At 43.0% G+C, this 20211-nt stretch overlaps 1 protein-coding gene across 1 annotated transcript in view; it reads left to right on the forward strand.

Moving 5' to 3' along the window:
- The window catches only part of LOC124621783 (histone H4 transcription factor), a 110472-nt gene that overhangs the window by 47443 nt on the left and 42818 nt on the right, over window positions 1–20211 (forward strand). The window contains exon 4 of the mRNA XM_047147218.1: window positions 7871–8054. Within this exon, the coding sequence (XP_047003174.1) occupies window positions 7871–8054 (184 nt within the window). The remainder of the gene's footprint in view (window positions 1–7870; window positions 8055–20211) is intronic.

Genomic DNA, 20211 nt, shown 5'->3' on the forward strand with positions numbered 1-20211 from the left:
CATTTCTTTGATGGCTCCATCCACACCTCTGTCCACATTAAACCCACTAACCACATCAGCACCAGCACATTGACAGCTGCCATCCCTTCCACATCAAAAATCACTCGATACAGCTTAGCCACCTTTGGACAATGTATCTGCAGTGACAAGAACTCGCTTGCCCAGTGTGCTGAACGTCTGACAGGTGCCTTCACAAACAGATTTCCCATGCCATATCCCCCCAAGAATAAGCTAATATGAAAAATGTATGTTTTTGGGAGTGTCCGGATACTTTTGATCACATACTGTACACTGCATCCAGTTTCACTCTTGTTGTTGTTGTGGTCTTCAGTCCTGAGACTGGTTTGATGCAGCTCTCCATGCTACTCTATCCTGTGCAAGCTTCTTCATCTCCCAGTACCTACTGCAACCTACATCCTTCTGAATCTGCTTAGTGTATTCACCTCTTGGTCTCCCTCTACAATTTTTACCCTCCACGCTGCCCTCCAATACTAAATTGGTGATCCCTTGATGCCTCAGAACATGTCCTACCAACCGATCCCTTCTTCTGGTCAAGTTGTGCCACAAACTTCTCTTCTCCCCAATCCTATTCAATACTTCTTCATTAGTTATGTGATCTACCCATCTAATCTTTAGCATTCTTCTGTAGCACCACATTTCGAAAGCTTCTATTCTCTTCTTGTCCAAACTATTTATTGTCCATGTTTCACTTACATACATGGCTACACTCCATACAAATACTTTCAGAAACGACTTCCTGACATTTAAATCTATACTCGATGTTAACAAATTTCTCTTCTTCAGAAACGATTTCCTTGCCATTGCCAGTCTACATTTTATATCCTCTCTACTTCGACCATCATCAGTTATTTTGCTCCCCAAATAGCAAAACTCCTTTACTACTTTAAGTGTCTCATTTCCTAATCTAATTCCCTCAGCATCACCCGACTTAATTCGACTACATTCCATTATCCTCATTTTGCTTTTGTTTCCTTTACTGCTTGCTCAATATACAGATTGAACAACATCGGGGAGAGGCTACAGCCCTGTCTTACTCCCTTCCCAACCACTGCTTCCCTTTCATGTCCCTCGACTCTTATAACTGCCATCTGGTTTCTGTACAAATTGTAAATAGCCTTTCGCTCCCTGTATTTTACCCCTGCCACCTTTAGAATTTGAAAGAGAGTATTCCAGTCAGCATTGTCAAAAGCTTTCTCTAAGTCTACAAATGCACAAAAGAAACAGAAAACTTCCTACACAATATGCGATCCAAGAACACACACTTGCTAAAAGAACAAGATGCTTCCACAAGGTCACAACTATTCTTCGTCGGATAGGCAGACAGAGGGAATAACGCATAACTTTCTCCAAAGTAATAAGTTTCCCATCGTATCCTCCCACTTAGTTGAAGCACGTCATGACCACTCAATTGTCTAAACAAATAAAAATATCTTTAACTATTTTACTTGTGACTTTGCACTTAATTTGGTGAACATGGAAAGTAATTCTTTCTTGTGCATTACTTATAATTACTTTAAAAAAACTGAGAACAGCTTATGCTAAATTTCATACATTTTTATTTGGAAGTTGCAAGTCTTTGCAATTACTCATTATTTCCATATCTCTTTTTCACAAAGTCCTTTTGTTGCAATGTTTATACCCGAAACAACTGCTCTGTTATTTATAACCACCTCTTAGTCATCACTACCTTCTGGGCATCTGGTCCATCTTCATATTACCCTGCATTCTCTTATTACTGTGTTCATTTTGTTAAGCAATTTACTTAAGAAAAAAAAAAATAGATAACATATCGTAAATTACAACTGATCTCCAGTGAGAAAAGTACTTATAAACTCCACCAGGTACTTCTTACATTCCACGAAACTATACAGTTTCCCAGGTGCAACCAGTTAATCCCCATATAACAGATAGTCTACCAACTCTAACATATATCCTCCACAATGCATAAAATAAACTTGGAAACTCTTCCATGATTGAGGTGGGTTTGTCCCCAGATGATTTGTGGGGTGTGCTCTGCAAACATAATCTTAAACATCGCAATGAAAATAATCGATTATTGACAATATAATATACGAGGGCAGTTCAATAAGTAATGCAACACATTTTTTTTCTCAGCCAATTTTGGTTGAAAAAAACGGAAATTTCTTGTGGAATATTTTCAAACATTCCCGCTTCATCTCGTATAGTTTCATTGACTTCCGACAGGTGGCAGCGCTGTACGGAGCTGTTAAAATGGCGTCTGTAACGGATGTGCGTTGCAAACAACGGGCAGTGATCGAGTTCCTTTTGGCGGAAAACCAGGGCATCTCAGATATTCATAGGCACTTGCAGAATGTCTATGGTGATCTGGCAGTGGACAAAAGCACAGTGAGTCGTTGGGCAAAGCGTGTGTCATCATCGCCGCAAGGTCAAGCAAGACTGTCTGATCTCCTGCGTGCGGGCCGGCCGTGCACAGCTGTGACTCCAGCAATGGCGGAGCATGCGAACACACTCGTTCGAGATGATCGACGGATCACCATCAAACAACTCAGTGCTCAACTTGACATCTCTGTTGGTAGTGCTGTCACAATTGTTCACCAGTTGGGATATTCTAAGGTTTGTTCCCGCTGGGTCCCTCGTTGTCTAACCGAACACCATAAAGAGCAAAGGAGAACCATCTGTGTGGAATTGCTTGCTCGTCATGTGGCTGAGGGTGACAGTTTCTTGTCAAAGATTGTTACAGGCGATGAAACATGGGTTCATCACTTCGAACCTGAAACAAAACGGCAATCAATGGAGTGGCGCCACACCCATTCCCCTACCAAGAAAAAGTTTAAAGCCATACCCTCAGCCGGTAAAGTCATGATTACAGTCTTCTGGGACGCTGAAGGGGTTATTCTGTTCGATGTCCTTCCCCATGGTCAAACGATCAACTCTGAAGTGTATTGTGCTACTCTTCAGAAATTGAAGAAACGACTTCAGCGTGTTCGTAGGCACAAAAATCTGAACGAACTTCTCCTTCTTCATGACAACGCAAGACCTCACACAAGTCTTCGCACCCGAGAGAAGCTCACAAAACTTCAGTGGACTGTTCTTCCTCATGCACCCTACAGCCCCGATCTCGCACCGTCGGATTTCCATATGTTTGGCCCAATGAAGGACGCAATCCGTGGGAGGCACTACGCGGATGATGAAGAAGTTATTGATGCAGTACGACGTTGGCTCCGACATCGACCAGTGGAATGGTACCGTGCAGGCATACAGGCCATCATTTCAAGGTGGCGTAAGGCCGTAGCATTGGATGGAGATTACGTTGAAAAATAGTGTTGTGTAGCTAAAAGATTGGGGAATAACCTGGTGTATTTCAATGCTGAATAAAACAACCCCTGTTTCAGAAAAAAAATGTGTTGCATTACTTATTGAACTGCCCTCGTAAATGGATAGTTAAAAAGCTCTATTCACCAAGCAGAGGCAGGAAAACACACAGAGAAATGTTTAACTATTACAAATTTTCGGAGCCAGTACCATCTCTTTCTGGTAGAAGAGTTGAAGGGGAAGGAAGAGGAGTGAAGGAAAAGGACTGGAGAGATTTAGAAAAGGATGGACAGTTCAGAAAAGTCACCCAGAGCCGCACGTCAGGGGAGGCTTACTGGATGGGATGAGAAGGAAAGACTTCAGTGTGATGTAGGAAATTCAGTCAAGATGTAGCAAATTTATAATATGAATAAGAGCTATTCATAAGAGGCATGTAATTCAATCCAGTCAGTCTTTTATATAGTGTGCTTAGATTTCTCAGTGTGCAGTTGCAGCTGTAGCAGCTATAAAGCTAAGTACTGACAAAGTTGTTTGTGCACTGTTATACAGTTATTAAATTTTATAGCTTTCAACAGTGTTTCATGCTGTTTGTGGCGAAATAACAATTTAATAAACTTTTCGAAACATTCACTCGCTGTGTTTTATTTATAGTGTTTTCTGTGTGTTGAAGGCATTTAGTAAATTTTATGCAGTAGTTTCAGCTGACATTTCTTATTGTTTCTAGTGAAATTTTTCTGCAAAATTTTCATTTATTGTTTTAACTTCACTGAGTGTACCAGTGGCCCCTTGAATTTTTGGTTTTAGCTAATAAATTTTGTGAAGTATTGTTGGTATTGGTATTAGCTGTGGTTTAGTAATATTAATAATAGTTGTTGCTTTCTTAGTAGAGAGAGAATTTTGAGACCACTATTGTTAGTTCTATAAATAGTTCTACTGGTGTAACTGAACTTAGGTAACATAGACATCCCCCCACCCCAGTGACTGTTAAATTGTCCCATGACTGAGATGTGTGGGCTGTGTCGTAGGTTTGTAAGTAGTGGGTTATGATGTGGGATTTGTTCAAAGTATTTTCATTGGGGGAATGTAGTGAGGAAGCCAGTGGGCATTCTAGCGAGATCCTCTCCTGGGAATGCATAATCGGTAGTAGAAATGAGTTGATAGAGTAGCAGGAGCGTAATATCTGTGCTGTTCAGGTGCAGTTACAATACACGAATGAGGAACTAGATAGGTTGAAGAGGGTGCTGGGGAATGGGAACTGGCAGTTGGCAAGAAGACAGCTAGGAGGAGGAGGTATTCAGACAGTTGTGCTTTGTGTATATGCACTCTGTCAGAGTTGAGTTGAGAGGAGCCTCTTGTAGCTGTAGGTGTAGGAAACATGCAGCAGTCCTCAGCAGTTGGGAGGCCGAAGTCACTTGCAAAGTCTATCAGGTTCTGCTGCTAGGTAGTTCACACAGTAGAATTGTGGGCCAGCAGTTGCAGGAAGTGTTGGAGAGTGAGTACCAGGTCACCAGCATTGTGAAGCCCAGTGCAGGGTTGGCTCAGGTGACTGTCAGCATAGAGGAGTTATGTAGGAATTTTACGAAAGAGGATCAGGTAGTGACAGTATGTGGAACAGGGAATAGTCTTGAGAGGTGGCACTAATGTGCACTTCATGCAACTTTTTCAGTGTCATGATCGGCCTCATGTGGCTCTTAGGCATGGTAACATGGGGCTGGAGAGGGCACTGATGGCGGGGGGGGGGGGGGGGGGGGGGGGCCATGTGTGTCACATTGCAGTTGAGTCTATCAGTGGTTTGGGTTTCACTGGGCATGGCCTGCACCTCAATAGGTGTGGGAAGAGGAGGCTGGCAAAGCTTATAGGTGACAGTGTAGGGGGTAGTGGTGGGATCACTCGAAAAAATTCCTGTAGTAGTTGGTGTTATAGCTGCACCTTTTTATAGTGAAGTCAGCTGATAAGTTTACCTGCTTAAAGGAAGTCCCTCTAACTTATGAATCACCTTCAGAGGACGTCATGTTTCCAAGTGGAGAAGGAATTAACATCATTCAGCAAAATATGAGTTATTAGAGATAAAGTTAATGAACTGCTTATAGATGTTGACTATGAAATTATTGGTATATCAGAGCACCACTTAAATAATTTGACAATTCAGAGGCTTCCTTTACCGGGATACCAATTAGCTGGCTGTTTTTCAAGAAGTTCCTTTCAGAGTGAGGGAATGGCCATGTAGGTAAAAAAAAAAAAAAAAATACAGTATTCTGTTTGAGTCCATACATGTATCATGACACTGCACTGAACAGATATTTGAATGTTGTGTTGGGGCAGTTGAATATAGTGAAACTAAACTTCTAATTGTTGTTGTGTATAGGTCCCCTAACACTGACTTCTGCTCAAGCTAGAGAGGGTTCTTGATTCACTTTATAGGAAGTACCAGAAATTAGCTATATGTGGTGACTGTTGTTGTTGTGGTCTTCAGTCCTGAGACTAGTTTGATGCAGCTCTCCATGCTACTCTATCCTGTGCAAGCTTTTTCATCTCCCAGTACCTACTGCAACCTACATCCTTCTGAATCTGCTTAGTGTATTCATCTCTTGGTCTCCCTGTACGATTTTTACCCTCCACGCTGCCCTCCAATACTAAATTGGTGATCTCTTGATGCCTCAGAACATGTCCTACCAACCGATCCCTTCTTCTGGTCAAGTTGTGCCACAAACTTCTCTTCTCCCCAATCCTATTCAATACTTCCTCATTAGTTATGTGATCTACCCATCTAATCTTCAGCATTCTTCTGTAGCGCCACATTTCGAAAGCTTCTATTCTCTTCTTGTCCAAACTATTTATCGTCCATGTTTCACTTCCATACATGGCTACACTCCATACGAATACTTTCAGAAATGACTTCCTGACACTTAAATCAATACTGGATGTTAACAAATTTCTCTTCTTCAGAAACGCTTTCCTTGCCATTGCCAGTCTACATTTTATATCCTCTCTACTTCGACCATCATCAGTTATTTTGCTCCCCAAATAGCAAAACTCCTTTACTACTTTAAGTGCCTCATTTCCTAATCTAATTCCCTCAGCATCACCCGACTTAATTCGACTACATTCCATTATCCTCATTTTGCTTTTGTTTCCTTTACTGCTTGCTCAATATACAGATTGAACAACATCGGGGAGAGGCTACAACCCTGTCTTACTCCCTTCCCAACCACTGCTTCCCTTTCATGTCCCTCGACTCTTATAACTGCCATCTGGTTTCTGTACAAATTGTAAATAGCCTTTCGCTCCCTGTATTTTACCCCTGCCACCTTTAGAATTTTAAAGAGAGTATTCCAGTCAACATTGTCAAAAGCTTTCTCTAAGTCTACAAATGCTAGAAACGTAGGTTTGCCTTTCCTTAATCTTTCTTCTAAGATAAGTCGTAAGGTCAGTATGTGGTGACTTCAGTGTTAATTTTGTATATGGTTGTGCAAGAAAGGGATGTTGGTAGATCTAAATTCATAAATCCATAACAAAGTCTACACTGTGATTTTGGCTCAGCAACCAAAATTGATACTGTTTGAACTTCAGTGATATGATCCAAAACAGAAACACAGAAATAATGCAAAAAATACTAATCCAGTCATAAAAGTCACAAATTCCAGACCTTCGTCATATTTTGTGACCATAGCTTTAATCCAGAGTCAGTCTCAGTGTCAATCAAATTTTAATAAAATATTAATAACTACCTTACTATTTCTCACAAGATCGTGAAACTCCAACTCGGGGTCTGTTTAGACATCTTGAACACAACCCTGTAATCAGAATGATGGGTCATCTTAGAACACAATTTTAGTTGCCTGAGAGTGCAATCATGTGTGAGTTGCATTTGCGCGCGTGTGTGTGTGTGTGTGTGTGTGTGTGTGTGTGTGTGTGTGTGTTTGTATTGCTGACAAAGGCCTTAATGGCCGAAAGCTATAATTGTGAGAATCTTTTTGTCGTGCCTATCTGCGAGGCGGCATCTCCACTATATGCTGAGTAGCAATTTCCTTCTCATAATATTGTTACACTCCATCATGGATTTTCAATTTTTTAATTTTAATAACAGGAAGATATTTTAGCAATGGTGGTCCTGTGAGTAATGGCTCGCTGCGGTGGCTGGTTACTCCTTACTAAGGGCAAATTAGACTTCATATCTACATGTTAAATCTTCAGATCTGACACTTGTGAATTTCATTTTACAGGGTTGTTCGAAAGACCTTGTGTATATGCTTCCTTTGCCAAAAAGAGTTCCAGAACTCGAAACGCGTTAAGTTCTCTGTAATTCATGTGGATTTATTGCTGTGCTTTAAATAGTGTGTGTGTGTGTGTGTGTGTGTGTGTGTATGTTTTGTTTCATACATGAAACACACACACACACACACACACACACACACACACACACACACACACACACACACACACACTATAGCTTTTTGTTTTCTCAGTTCCATTCATAGAAAGAAATATATTTGTGACTATTATTATGTCCTGTAATTAGAAATTTGATTGCAGATATCCATTAATGCTGTTTCAGGTATGTACTTATGATGGTGAAGGTAGAAACACAATACCTGATGGGGAGGAATATATGTGTTATTGGGCTGACTGTGACAGAGCTTTCAACAATATGCAGATATTTCTATACCATGTGCAAAGTCATGTTCAGTGTAATCCACGAGGAAGAGTCGTGAAGGGTGGTGTACCATGTCAGTGGGAAGGTAAACATTTGACTTGACACAGATCATACATTACATATATTTTTTGTGCCACCAAGGTTGACTGACTGAAGCATGCAAGCATACATATTTATTGCCACAGTTTACAGTTTAGATGATTAAACTCTCAATATGTTGTGTCAGCTGGACTAAGAGTTTTACCAAGTTTCCAAAAACAAATTTGTACTACCATGCAACTAACCCAGAACCTGATATCAATTGTAGGGTGCCTATTTAACAGCTCCCAGTTCCACCAAAAATTTTATTTTTAATATTTTGCATAATTGTTGACGGAGTTTAAAACTTTACATTGCTGTCATAATCTACTCATTGAGGGGTATAATGTTATATAAAAGTTGAACACAATAATCCAGGTATTACAGTTAAAAAGTGACACCATGGTGATACACAGGCTATATTCTTCCAGTTTCTGAAAGTGAGAGCACTTAGCAGCTTTTGACAAACTTTACACATAATTTCAAAGCTCTAAGAAACTTTTTCTCTGTGATACTTTCCACAAAATGATGAAAAGACAACAGTTTATGACTGACCATATTTTTGCTGTTCATGTAATCAAACTTCAGCATCAGGCATGACATTTTATTATTTTTTTACTACTGATTCTATTTTCAACACAGTTTACAGATAGTATCCACATGTAATTGCAAAATGATATTGTTGTACAACACACAGTTCATGAGATATGTCATAAACATTTCTATGTCTGAAAAACTAGCTTTTGCTTAAAAGGGAGCACAAATTACCACACTATTTTTCATCCAATGTTTCATAATGAGAGCACTTAGTGCTTCCAACAAACTTTAAGCATAATTCCAAACATTTTCTGAACTTTTCCTTACTTGCATCCTTAACACCAAACATTTAACACATCAAGTCATTTGTAAAGTAATCAGATGTTTAAAGCTATTTAATACATGGGAGTTAGATTTGCTAAAGGATCAGGTGTTTATTTGTTTCTAAAGAACATGTGATTAAAAGATGTTCGACATAACAACTGATTACAGAATAACCTTTCATTAATAAAAGAAATTGAATTACCTGTTGACCTTCTTCTTTTCTTTACACTGTCGTATGTTTTAAATTTTCTCCTGACCATAAGTTTGTTTCTCGTATTCCAGTTGCTACAGGTTTATTGATTGATTATCATTTTTCGTTTGTAATTCACTGTTGTTATTTGAATTTACGTATTGTTATTTTGATTTTTTGATATAGCAAGTGGAGCTGTGGATGCTAGAAAATGGAGTGTCAAGTGGAGAAATCACAACATTTCTGACATATTCGTCTGTTTGAATTCAATAGAGGGATGTCAGCAGTGGAGACAGCCAAAAACATTTGTGCCACATATGGGGATAATGCCATTGGACAGAGTATGACAAGAAAATGTATTCCTCATTTTAAAGAGAATCATTTTTGATGTATGTGACTCTTCATGTTCAGGAAGTCCTTTGTGGTTTGATGAAGATTGTTTAAACACATTAATGATCCATACCAGTGTCCTCGAGAATTGGTAAATGTGATGAATTGTGTTCATTCCACTGTCGTGTGACATTTGCATGCAATGGGGAAGGTTCAAAAAATCGGTTGTATCGGTAGTGCACATTCTAAGCCAAAATCACAAAAATCGGCCGGTGGCCATTGTGCGTATCTCCTTGCTCATCATCAGTTGACTTATGAGCAACACCACCCATTCCTGTCCTGTATGATTACCGGTGACTAGAAGAGGTGCCTTTATACTAACATAAGGAAAAGAAAGGAATGATTGACCCGAAACAAAGCAGCAACTCCCCACACAAAGACCTGCATGTGTCCACAAAAGATAACCCCCCCCCCCCCCCCCCCCCCCCCGGGGGCTTATCACTCTTTGGTGGGTTCGTGCTTGGCTACAAAGGGCCCCTAGCCTTTACAGCACTTCTTCCCTTCTGTGCTGCATGTCTATCCTCTTGCTGTTCTTTTTCCCCTCCCTTGGTGAAGATGTCTCGGGTATTATTAAGAATGTTCTGCATTCTGTTGCTGACCTGTGAACAGTCACAACTTTCTTTTTGGCTCCTTTTTCCTTTCTTTGTTTCCCTTCTCCTGTCATTCCTCTGCTTCGGCGTTTGAGGATTCTCTTTTTTCTTTTTCCTCCCTGTGCGCTCCTGAAGGCCGGCACATGTGTCTGACGCTTAAAAGATGACTGGGTAGCGCGTAATTTCCAGCCCCGGGTCGACAGGTAGGATTCACGCATACCCCCTGGTACAGGCAAGGCCCAGGGATGGGTGATTGCCTCAGATTGTCCATTGGTCCCTCCATCAGGTGGTCGGGAGGTGTGACCTGAGGTGTGAACAATCACACAAGGCGGGTGTGCCCCCTTGTGTAGGGGGCCGCAGTTGGGAAGGAGCGCGCCATCGGAGATGCTAGCAATCGTGGAGGATTTCCTCACAATGAGTCACTCATCCTCTCCATCGACATTGATGAAACGTAAACGTAATGAGGCTACTTATTTGAAGACTCTTCCCACTGCTCTGCGGTTCCTTGTGGTATCATGTACTGAAGACGGTCAGTCCTTCACCACGGTCAGTCCGTTTATTATCCAGAAAGTTGATGCAATTGCTGGCCCTGTGAAATCCTGCTCTTGTTTACGGAATGACACCTTGCTTTTGGAGACGGCTTCTGATGCTCAAGCACAACTACTTGCTGCCTTGCTTCTCCACGGCTACCCTGTTCGTGTCGAGGCACATAGAACTTTGAATTCTTCTCGTGGTGTAATTTACACCAGGCTATTTGATGGTCAAACCGAGGCTGAAATACAATCTTATGTCTCTGATCAGGGTGTCATTGCCATTCATTGTGTAATAAAAAAGGTCAATTCCTCCTTGGTGCTCACCCGCACTCTTTTCCTCACCGTTGTTAGGGTGGTGCTGCCGTCCAAGATTAAAGCAGGCTACGAAATCATCACAAGCTGGCCGTACATTCCAAAGCCGCTGTTGCCAGTTTCATCGGTTCAGTCACACTTGAACGTCTTGTCGACACCCAGCCAAATGCATACATAACCTGTGGCAGGGATGCACACGAGGGCGAATGTCCACCTCCTTCTCCCCACTGTATCAACTGCAATGGCGGCCACGCCGCCTTCTGCCGGGATTGTCCCATGTATCTAGATGAGCTGTCTGTTCAAGAGATTTGGGTAAAGGAAAAAATGCCTTACCCAGTAGCTCACAAGTTACTGGCACTTATAGTTCAGTTCTTGTTACCCCTCCTCCCTGAAGAACATGGCTACACAGATGTGCGACCTCAAATTTGGCTCTGAGGTTGTGAAGTCGCCCAGTGTCTCAAGGTAGCATCGCCATGCCTCCGTCCAGCTGTGCAACAAACTGTCAAACTCTCGCCTAAAGGGGCGGAGCTACCCACTACACAACCGGCAGGCAGGAAAGGCTAGAAGGAGTACTCCTGAGAACACTTCCCCCACTCCTCCAGCCAAACACCACCAGAGTCTTCCTCTACCCGGAAGGGCTCGAAGAAGTCTGCTAAAGACAAACAGTCTTCCTCTTCACCAACTCGAAGATCCTGCCCGCGGTGTCACCACGTGGTCGCTTAGCCTGGCCGGCCTCTGTCTCGCAAGTGCGCACCACCAACCATTTTTTGGTGTTGGACTCCACCGACTGACTGCACAAGCATACCGATGCTTATGTTGACCCCATGGAGCAGGATCCTCCTGCTTCTGGGCCCTGTAGTAGCGACTCCCCACCGGCTGTCCCTCAGTGGACACTGAGTTGACACCCCTACATCTCTTCCTCCTCATGACTGTCCTCGAATGGAACGTACATGGCCTTCGGTCCCACAAAGAGGATTTGTGGCTGCTTCTCGCATCGCGGCATCCCCTTATACTTTGCCTTCAAGAAACGAAATTGTGCCCTCAAGACCACTTTGAACTTCCACATTACTTACCGATTCGTTTTGACCTTCCACCTGAAGTCGGCATCCCATCTCATGGGGGCATCATGCTGCTTATATGGGATGACTTTCATAGTCAACCCATTTTCCTGACTGCCCATCTTCAAGCTGTAGCTGTTCACCTCTTCCTTCCCCACCCGACTTTCTCCCTCTGTACCGTTTATGTACCTCCATCCTTCGATGTCACCAGGGCCAACTTCCTACAGCTTATTGGGTTGCTACCTCCACCGTTTTTGCTACTCAGTGGCTTTAATGCGCATCATCCCCTTTGGGGTTCTCCCAGGGCCAGCCAGAGAGGTGCCCTTAACCAACTTGACCTCTTCTGCCTTTATACTGGTGCACCCACTTTCCTTTCTGACTCCTCGCACACCTATTCCCATTTGGACCTATCCTTTTGTACTTCCCAGCTTGCTCATCGTCTTGAGCGGTCTGTTCTTTTTGATGCCTACTGGAGTGACTATTTCCTGTGTGCTCTCCGTCTGCTGACTCCTACCCGATCCACATGCATGCCCAAATGGCAGGTTACTAAGGCTGACTGGCAGCTTTACTCCTCCCTGGCGACCTTCACAGAGCAAGATTTCCTCAAATGTGATGACCAGCTGGACTAGCTCACAAACATTATCTTTACTGCTGCAGAACGTTCCATTCCTCACACTTCCTCTTTACCACGTCGTGTCCCAATTCCTTTGTGGACTGAGGCGTGCCGTGCAATTTGTGCACAGAGACATGCTCTCTGCATTTTTAACCGCCGCCCTACACTGGAAAACTGCATTCATTATAAACAGATGTGTGCAAAGTCTCATTGAGTTCTTCGGGATAGCAAAAGAGCTAGTTGGATTTCGTTCACTAGTTCTTTTAACAGTTCCACACCTTCCTCTGTTGTGTGGGCCAACCTTCGACGGCTCCCTGTGACGAAGATCCTTTCCCCAATTTCCAGCCTGACAGTAGATGCCGCTGTCATAATAGATCCTGTTGCTACCTCCAACACCTTGGGCCGCCATTTTGCGGAAGTTTCGAGCTCTTCCCACTATCACCCTGCCTTTACCCATAGGAAACGAGTGGAGGAGCCTTGGGCAAAACCCTTCTCTTCTCCGAATCGTGAGTGCTACAATGCCACCTTCATTATGAGGGAGCTAGATCGTGCTCTCAGTTCATCACGGTCCTCCGCCCCAGGACCAGACACTATCCACATTCAGATGTTGCAGCACCTCTCCTGCGGGCAAGCACTTTCTGCTTAACACATACAGCTGCATCTGGGCTGAGGGCACATTTTCTGGACGTTGGCATGAAGCCACAGTCATACCCATACCTAAGCCCGGTAAGGACAAAAACCTTCCTTCTAGCTACTGCCCCATCTCTCTTACCAGCTGTGTTTGCAAGGTGATGGAATGTATGATTCATGCCCAGCTGGTGTGGTGGTTCGACTCTCGCCATTTACTTGTGAATGTGCAGTGTGGATTTCGAACGCGGCATTCTTCAGTTGACCATCTCGTTATTTTGTCCGCCCGTGTCATGAATGGTTTTTTGTAGCAATCCCAGATTGCGTCCATCTTTATGATTTGGAGAACGCCTTCGACACCTGACGGAGAACTGGTATCCTCCATACTCTTTACACGCGGGGCTTCTGCCCAGTTTTCTTTGGGCACTTGCACAAGACCAAGTTTTCAAGGTGCGTGTGGGTTCTGCCTTGTCAGGCACCTTTATTCAGGAAAATGGTGTGCCTCAGGATTCCATCCTGAACGTCATCCTCTTTGCTGTCGCCACGAAACCTATCGTGGCCTGTCTCCCGCCGGGTGTCTCCGGCTCTCTTTTTGTCGACGATTTTGCCATCTATTGCAGTTCACCGTGGACCTGTCTCACTGAGCGGTGTCTTCAGCGCTGTCTCGATCGTCTTCACTCCTGGAGCATCACCAATGGCTTTCGCTTTTCCACTGACGAAACCATCTGTATGAATTTCTGGCGGTGCAAATGGTTTCTCCCACCATCTCTACATCTTGGGCCTGTTGCCCTTCCGTTCGTTGACACTACGAAATTCCTGGGGCTCATGCTCAATAGGATACTCCCTTGGTCCTCCCGTGTCTCTTATCTGGCAGCCCCCTGTACGCAGTCCCTCAGTGTCCCGTGTGTCCTCAATGGTACTTCTTGGGGTGCCGATCGAACCACCCTCCTCTATTTGTACCGGTCCCTTGTCCGTTTGAAATTTGATTATGGGTGCTTTGTTTATGCATCTGCATGCCCATCCCTTGTACGCCGTCTCAACACTCCCCATCATCGTGGCATCTGTTTGGCGATGGGCGCCTTTTACACCAGCCTGGTTGAGAGCCTGTATGCCGAAGCTGCTATACTACCACTGTCCTACTGCTGTGACTTTCTCCTCAGCAGGTAAGCATGCCGTTTGTCTGCCATGCGTGGCCACCCTTCCTATGCCTCTTTCTTTGATGATTCCTTTGATCGTCAGTATGGGGCTCGTCCCTCTTCTCTGTTACCTCCTGGAGTCCGCTTTCGCCACTTACTACGGCGGCTTAACTTCACACTGCCCGCAACTTTCCCCGTGGGTATCAACCCTTCACCACCTTGGCTTCGTGAAGCGACCCATGTTAACCTCGGCCTTCATTCACTTCCTAAGGACACTACTCCAGCCTCGGTCTATCGCCTTCAGTTTCACAACCTTCGCATGGAATTTAGTGATAGTACCTATGTATTCACTGACGGTTCTCGGACTGACCGTGGGGTTGGGTGTGCATTCATCATTGTCACCCGTGTCTTTCGATATTGGCTTCCGGCCCACTCCTCAGTATTTACAGCAGAGCTTTTCTCCTTGTACCAGGCCACGGATTACATCCAGCGACACAGCCTTCCCAATTGTGTCCTCTGCTCAGACTCACTCAGTGCCCTCCAAAGTCTCTGTGCGCTGTACACTGCTCATCCCTTAGTTCAGTGGGTACAGGAAAACTGTCACTTGCTCACTCTTGGTGGAGCTAATGTCATGTTTCTGTGCGTCGCCATTCATGTCGGTCTGCCAGGAAACGTGGCTGCTGATGCTGCTGCCAAGGCTGCTGTCCTCTTACCTCAGCCCGCAAGTACCTCTATTCCCTCCAGTGATCTCTGCATTGCCGTCTGTCAGGAGGTCGTGTCCCTTTGGCATCGCCAGTGGTCCTCCCTTCACGAGAATAAGCTTCAGCATATTAATCCTCTCCCGGCGCCTTGGACAACCTCCTCTCGGCCCTCCCGCCAAGAGGAGATTATTTTAACTTGTCTGCGTATTGGGCACTGCCTTTTTTTGTGCCCAAATTTTAACTGTCCACCACTACCTTCTGGAATGCCCTTTTTTTGCTAATTTACGTTCCATCTTGGTTTTGCCATCTGATTTATCAACTGTCTCCTTCGTTTGACTTTTTATCCGCCGAAGCAATATGGTGAAGGCCATTTAATTTTTAGTTTTGGATCTCCATTTTTGTATGGTGTGTTTTTTAGTACTTTTTCCATGTGCCTTGTTTAGATGTCTTCTATTCTTTCCATTGGGACTGGCATATAGTCGTTTCCCTTGTCTCTGTGTTTGCTTTCTATAGTTTTGACTTGGGCGCTTACGGCCTCAGTTGTTTTTTGTGCCCTAAAACAAAACAAACAACAAAAAAACAATAAAAGATGTTGTTACACATCTGGTGGAACAGTGAAGGTGTTGTGTGCTACAAAGTGATTCCCTTAGGTGTAACCATCACTGTTGACATTTATTGCCATCAACTGAGATGTCTTGCAGATGCAATCCAAGAACAATGACCAGGAAGACTGCATGAAGTGAAGTGAAGATACTCCATGACAATGCCCGCCCGCATTCTGTTTGACTAACAAACACTATACAGGAGTTGGGTTGGGAAGTCACTCCACACCTATCTTAGTCACCTGATCTTTTGCTCCCAGATTTTCACCTTTTCCACACACTATCGAAGAACTTCCAAGTAACTTCTATTCTGGATGGAAATGCATTCCGAACATGGCTTGACAAGTTCTTTGCCTCAAAACCACAAGATTTCTACAGTTGCAGAATCAAAAAGTTACCCTAGCATTGGCAGACAGTTGTAAATAATGAAGGAGAATATATTACCGATGACTAAAGCTCTGTTATGAGTACCGGTTGTGTTTATTAAACTTACGGAAAAATGATGTGAACTCCTGCACCAACCTGATACCTAAATAAACAACCTACAACTTTTGTTTCCCTCTTCTGAACACCAGTCACTACGATCAGTTTATCTGTAAGAACTTTTACGTTAGGTTTCTCAGTGTCCAGTTGGTTTCAGTGAATTGTCTCCACAGCCATATTTTTCAATATTAAGCACTTCTGGCGTGTATGAGGTGTGATTGGAAAGTTTTAAGAATGGCCTTGTAATTGTACAATGTTGGTACTTACATGCTACTGTGATCAGGGTGTATATGACCCAGGAGATTTCAGAAAAACCTGGGAATTTTTTCATCCGGGAGAAAACTGGGGAATTTTTTAGAATCCCGAGAAGTTTTCATTGTTTTAGTTTTCAGTTAAATTTTTTTTTATTTTGAGTGGTAAGAACCAATACTCCAACGAAGTATATTACTGTTCCCACTTCTGCAGAATAGTACTCCAGCAACAAAACATGAACGAGAGAGAAAAAAGAAAATAAAACTTGAGTTGCAAAGGAATCGCGCTATATACAACAACTAAACACAGTGCTCATACAAGTGTCTGCCAACAGCAAAATGTGTCAAAGGCTTTAGGAAGGTCTATGCAATGCTTCCTAACAACAAATTGCCTCCTTTGACCGTGACATGACAGCTGTTTACATTAGCAGTTGTGCAGTTAAGTCGCGTGTGCGTAGTACCTTCTCCCGTTTCTGGCTACAGATGTGTGACTGGGTGTCATTATCTAATATTGCCCCGGTTCGGAAATATCATAGATACGGGGCTGATGCACAGAGCAGTCTGAGTTGTAGTGGGGAGGTGGGTCGTCTCCACATGACCTGTGTTCATGTTTAGTGATTTTGTTGTTTCCTCTTCATTTATTGCTCTCACATTAAATGAAAACAAAACAGATTTTTGTGGCCAGGAGCAATCAGATGAATTAAAATACGTTCGCATAATTATGGAAAGCTAAAATATGTTAGTTTCACGTTTTATTTCCACCTTTCTGACAGTCAGACGTTAATTGCCTTGCATAACAGTGAAGTTACTTTTGTCGGTTTGCTAAAGAGATTTGGCTTTTATTAAACTTTTCCACCGAATAAGTCAATTTATTCGAAACGAAGTGTTTAATTTCACAATGTTGACTAGTTTCAACTGTGCACAGCATTTCAAGTGCACGTTTTCCATTTTTTACCTCGTATAGCATTTGGCCATAATAAAGAACCAAACATGAGATAATACTGTACTGGTACTCGAGAAAATTTACATCTGAATCTGGACATATGAATGTGCACTTTAAGCTGAATTATGCATTTAGAATCTTTCATGAAATTCCGTGCTCTTGAAGTATCCTCTGATGTCATGTTTCTTTTATGACCTATAGCAAGATCTTTGTATCTTTTACATGTACAAACAAACGAGCTTCCTGCGTCATCATAGCTGCGCAAGCGCAGTGATGCCTTTTATCTGATGCTCTCTGGCAACTGCTGAAACGAACCAATTTCTAACAGGTCATGGAAAAATATTGCAAATGGTGGTTTGAAAAGCGTTACTTTCAGAGTAAATTTCCTTTTATGCAAGATGAACTACGTGCGAGAATGTACGGTGAATTTCTTAAGTCATAGAGTGTTTTGACTCTCCTTTTCAAATCAGCTTTGAGGACAACCATCTACAAGAATTTCGAGCCCAGAAGATCAGACATTTACGTCGTTTTTTAAAAATTATACTGGCACATTTGTGTGATCTATCTTAAAGTGTAACACACGCAAAAATGATCAACATTATGTGTGAAAGCTTAGCTTCTCTTGCAGCTTATTGACCTTAGAGACCATGCGAATGGATATGTGTGTGTGTGCGCGAGTGTATACCTGTCCTTTTTTCCCCCCTAAGGTAAGTCTTTCCACTCCCGGGATTGGAATGACTCCTTACCCTCTCCCTTAAAACCCACACCCTTTCGTCTTTCCCTCTCCTTCCCTCTTTCCTGATGAAGCAACTGTGGGTTGCTGAATTTTGTGTGTGTTTGTGTTTGTTTGTTTGTCTATCAACATACCAACATAGAAAGAAACATTCCACGTGGGAAAAATATATTAAAAACAGAGATTCCATGACTTACCAAACGGGAAAGCGCTGGTAGATAGGTACAATAAAAAACACACAAACACACACACAAAATTTCGAGCTTTCGCAACCCCTGGTTGCTTTGTCAGGAAAGAGGGAAGGAGAGGGAAAGACGAAAGGATGTGGGTTTTAAGGGAGAGAGTAAGGAGTCATTCCAATCCCGGGTACGGAAAGACTTACCTTAGGGGGGAAAAAAGGACAGGTATACACTCACTAACGCGCGCGCGCGCACACACACACACACACACATACCCATCCTCACATACACAGACACAAGCAGACATTTGTAAAGGCAAAGAGTGCTTGTGTCTGTGTATGTGTCTGTGTCTGTGTATGTGCGGATGGATATGTGTGTGTGTGTGTGTGTGTGTGTGTGTGTGTGTGTGTGTGTGTGCGCGCGCGCGCGCGCGAGTGTATACCTGTCCTTTTTTCCCCCAAGGTAAGACTTTCCGCTCCCAGGATTGGAATGACTCCTTACCCCCTCCCTTAAAACCCACATCCTTTCGTATTTCCCTCTCCTTTCCTCTTTCCCGATGAAGCAACAGTTTGTTGCGAAAGCTTGAATTTCGTGTGTATGTTTGTGTTTGTTTGTGTGTCTGTCAACCTGCCAGCACCTTCGTTCGGTAAGTCACATCATCTTTGTTTTATATATATATATATATATATATATGATGAAACTTACCAAACAAAAGCGCTGGCAGGTCGATAGATACACAAACAAACACAAACATACACACAAAATTCTAGCTTTCGCAACCAATGGTTGCCTCGTCAGGAAAGAGGGAAGGAGAAGGAAAGACAAAAGTCCTTTTTTCCCCCTAAGGTAAGTCTTTCCGCTCCCGGGATTGGAATGACTCCTTACCCTCTCCCTTAAAACCCATATCCTTTTGTCTTTCCTTCTCCTTCCCTCTTTCCTGACGAGGCAACCATTGGTTGCGAAAGCTAGAATTTTGTGTGTATGTTTGTGTTTGTTTGTGTGTCTATCGACCTGCCAGCGCTTTTGTTTGGTAAGTTTCATCATCTTTCTTTTTATATATATATATATATATATATATATATATATATATATATTATTATCGTTGGCGAATTTTCCCTAAAAGGAAATCGTTAAGCTTATGACTTTGAAGGCTTGTTCTTCTTGTCCTTCCAGTACTCCTTCATTCTCTTGGAGAGGGCCTCTTTTCTCTCCTCAGACCATTCTTGTTTGGTCTGCTGTTTTAGCGCTTCTGACTTTACTTCCCAATTGTCTATGTGTTTTCGGAAGGTGCTTCTGTCTGTGGTGTTTGTGGTGCCAATTGCTTGTAGGTCTTTTCGGACTCCTTCCATCCAGGGTGTCGAGACTTTAAGTGTCTTGATGTGTTCTAGAATTTTCTTGGTGAGTCTTGTTTCAGGGAGTCTATCTAAATGTCCGTAGAATTTAAGGTGCCTTTTTCTCATATCGTTCTCGATGTTCGAATATGCTTCTACTGTTGAGTTCTTCTGTAGTCTGTAGCCATCTGGTGTGGGTCTTCCTCCTAAAATTTTCCTCATGATTTTGCGTTCTTCTTTTTTGATTTCTTCAATTTTGATTTTCCTGTTGAGTGCTAGTGTTTCGCTGGCATACAGTACGGCAGGTTTGATCACTGTGTTATAGTGTCTGATCTTGGTGTTTCTGGAAATGCATTGTTTGTTGTTGACGTTTCGTACCATGCCTAGTGATTTCCGTGTCTTCTGTTGTCTGTCTTCGTAAGCCAGTTTCTCTGTTCCGGTCGGTTCGATGATTTCACCTAGGTATCTGAAGTGTGTGACCCCTTTAATTTTGCCGTACTTGGTTGTGATGTCGTCGCATATATAATAGAGGGAAACATTCCACGTGGGAAAAATATATCTAAAAAGAAAGATGATGAAACTTACCAAACAAAAGCGCTGGCAGGTCGATAGACACACAAACAAACACAAA

The sequence above is a fragment of the Schistocerca americana genome, chromosome 7 (assembly GCF_021461395.2).
Source record: "Schistocerca americana isolate TAMUIC-IGC-003095 chromosome 7, iqSchAmer2.1, whole genome shotgun sequence".
NCBI classification, from domain to species: domain Eukaryota; kingdom Metazoa; phylum Arthropoda; class Insecta; order Orthoptera; family Acrididae; genus Schistocerca; species Schistocerca americana.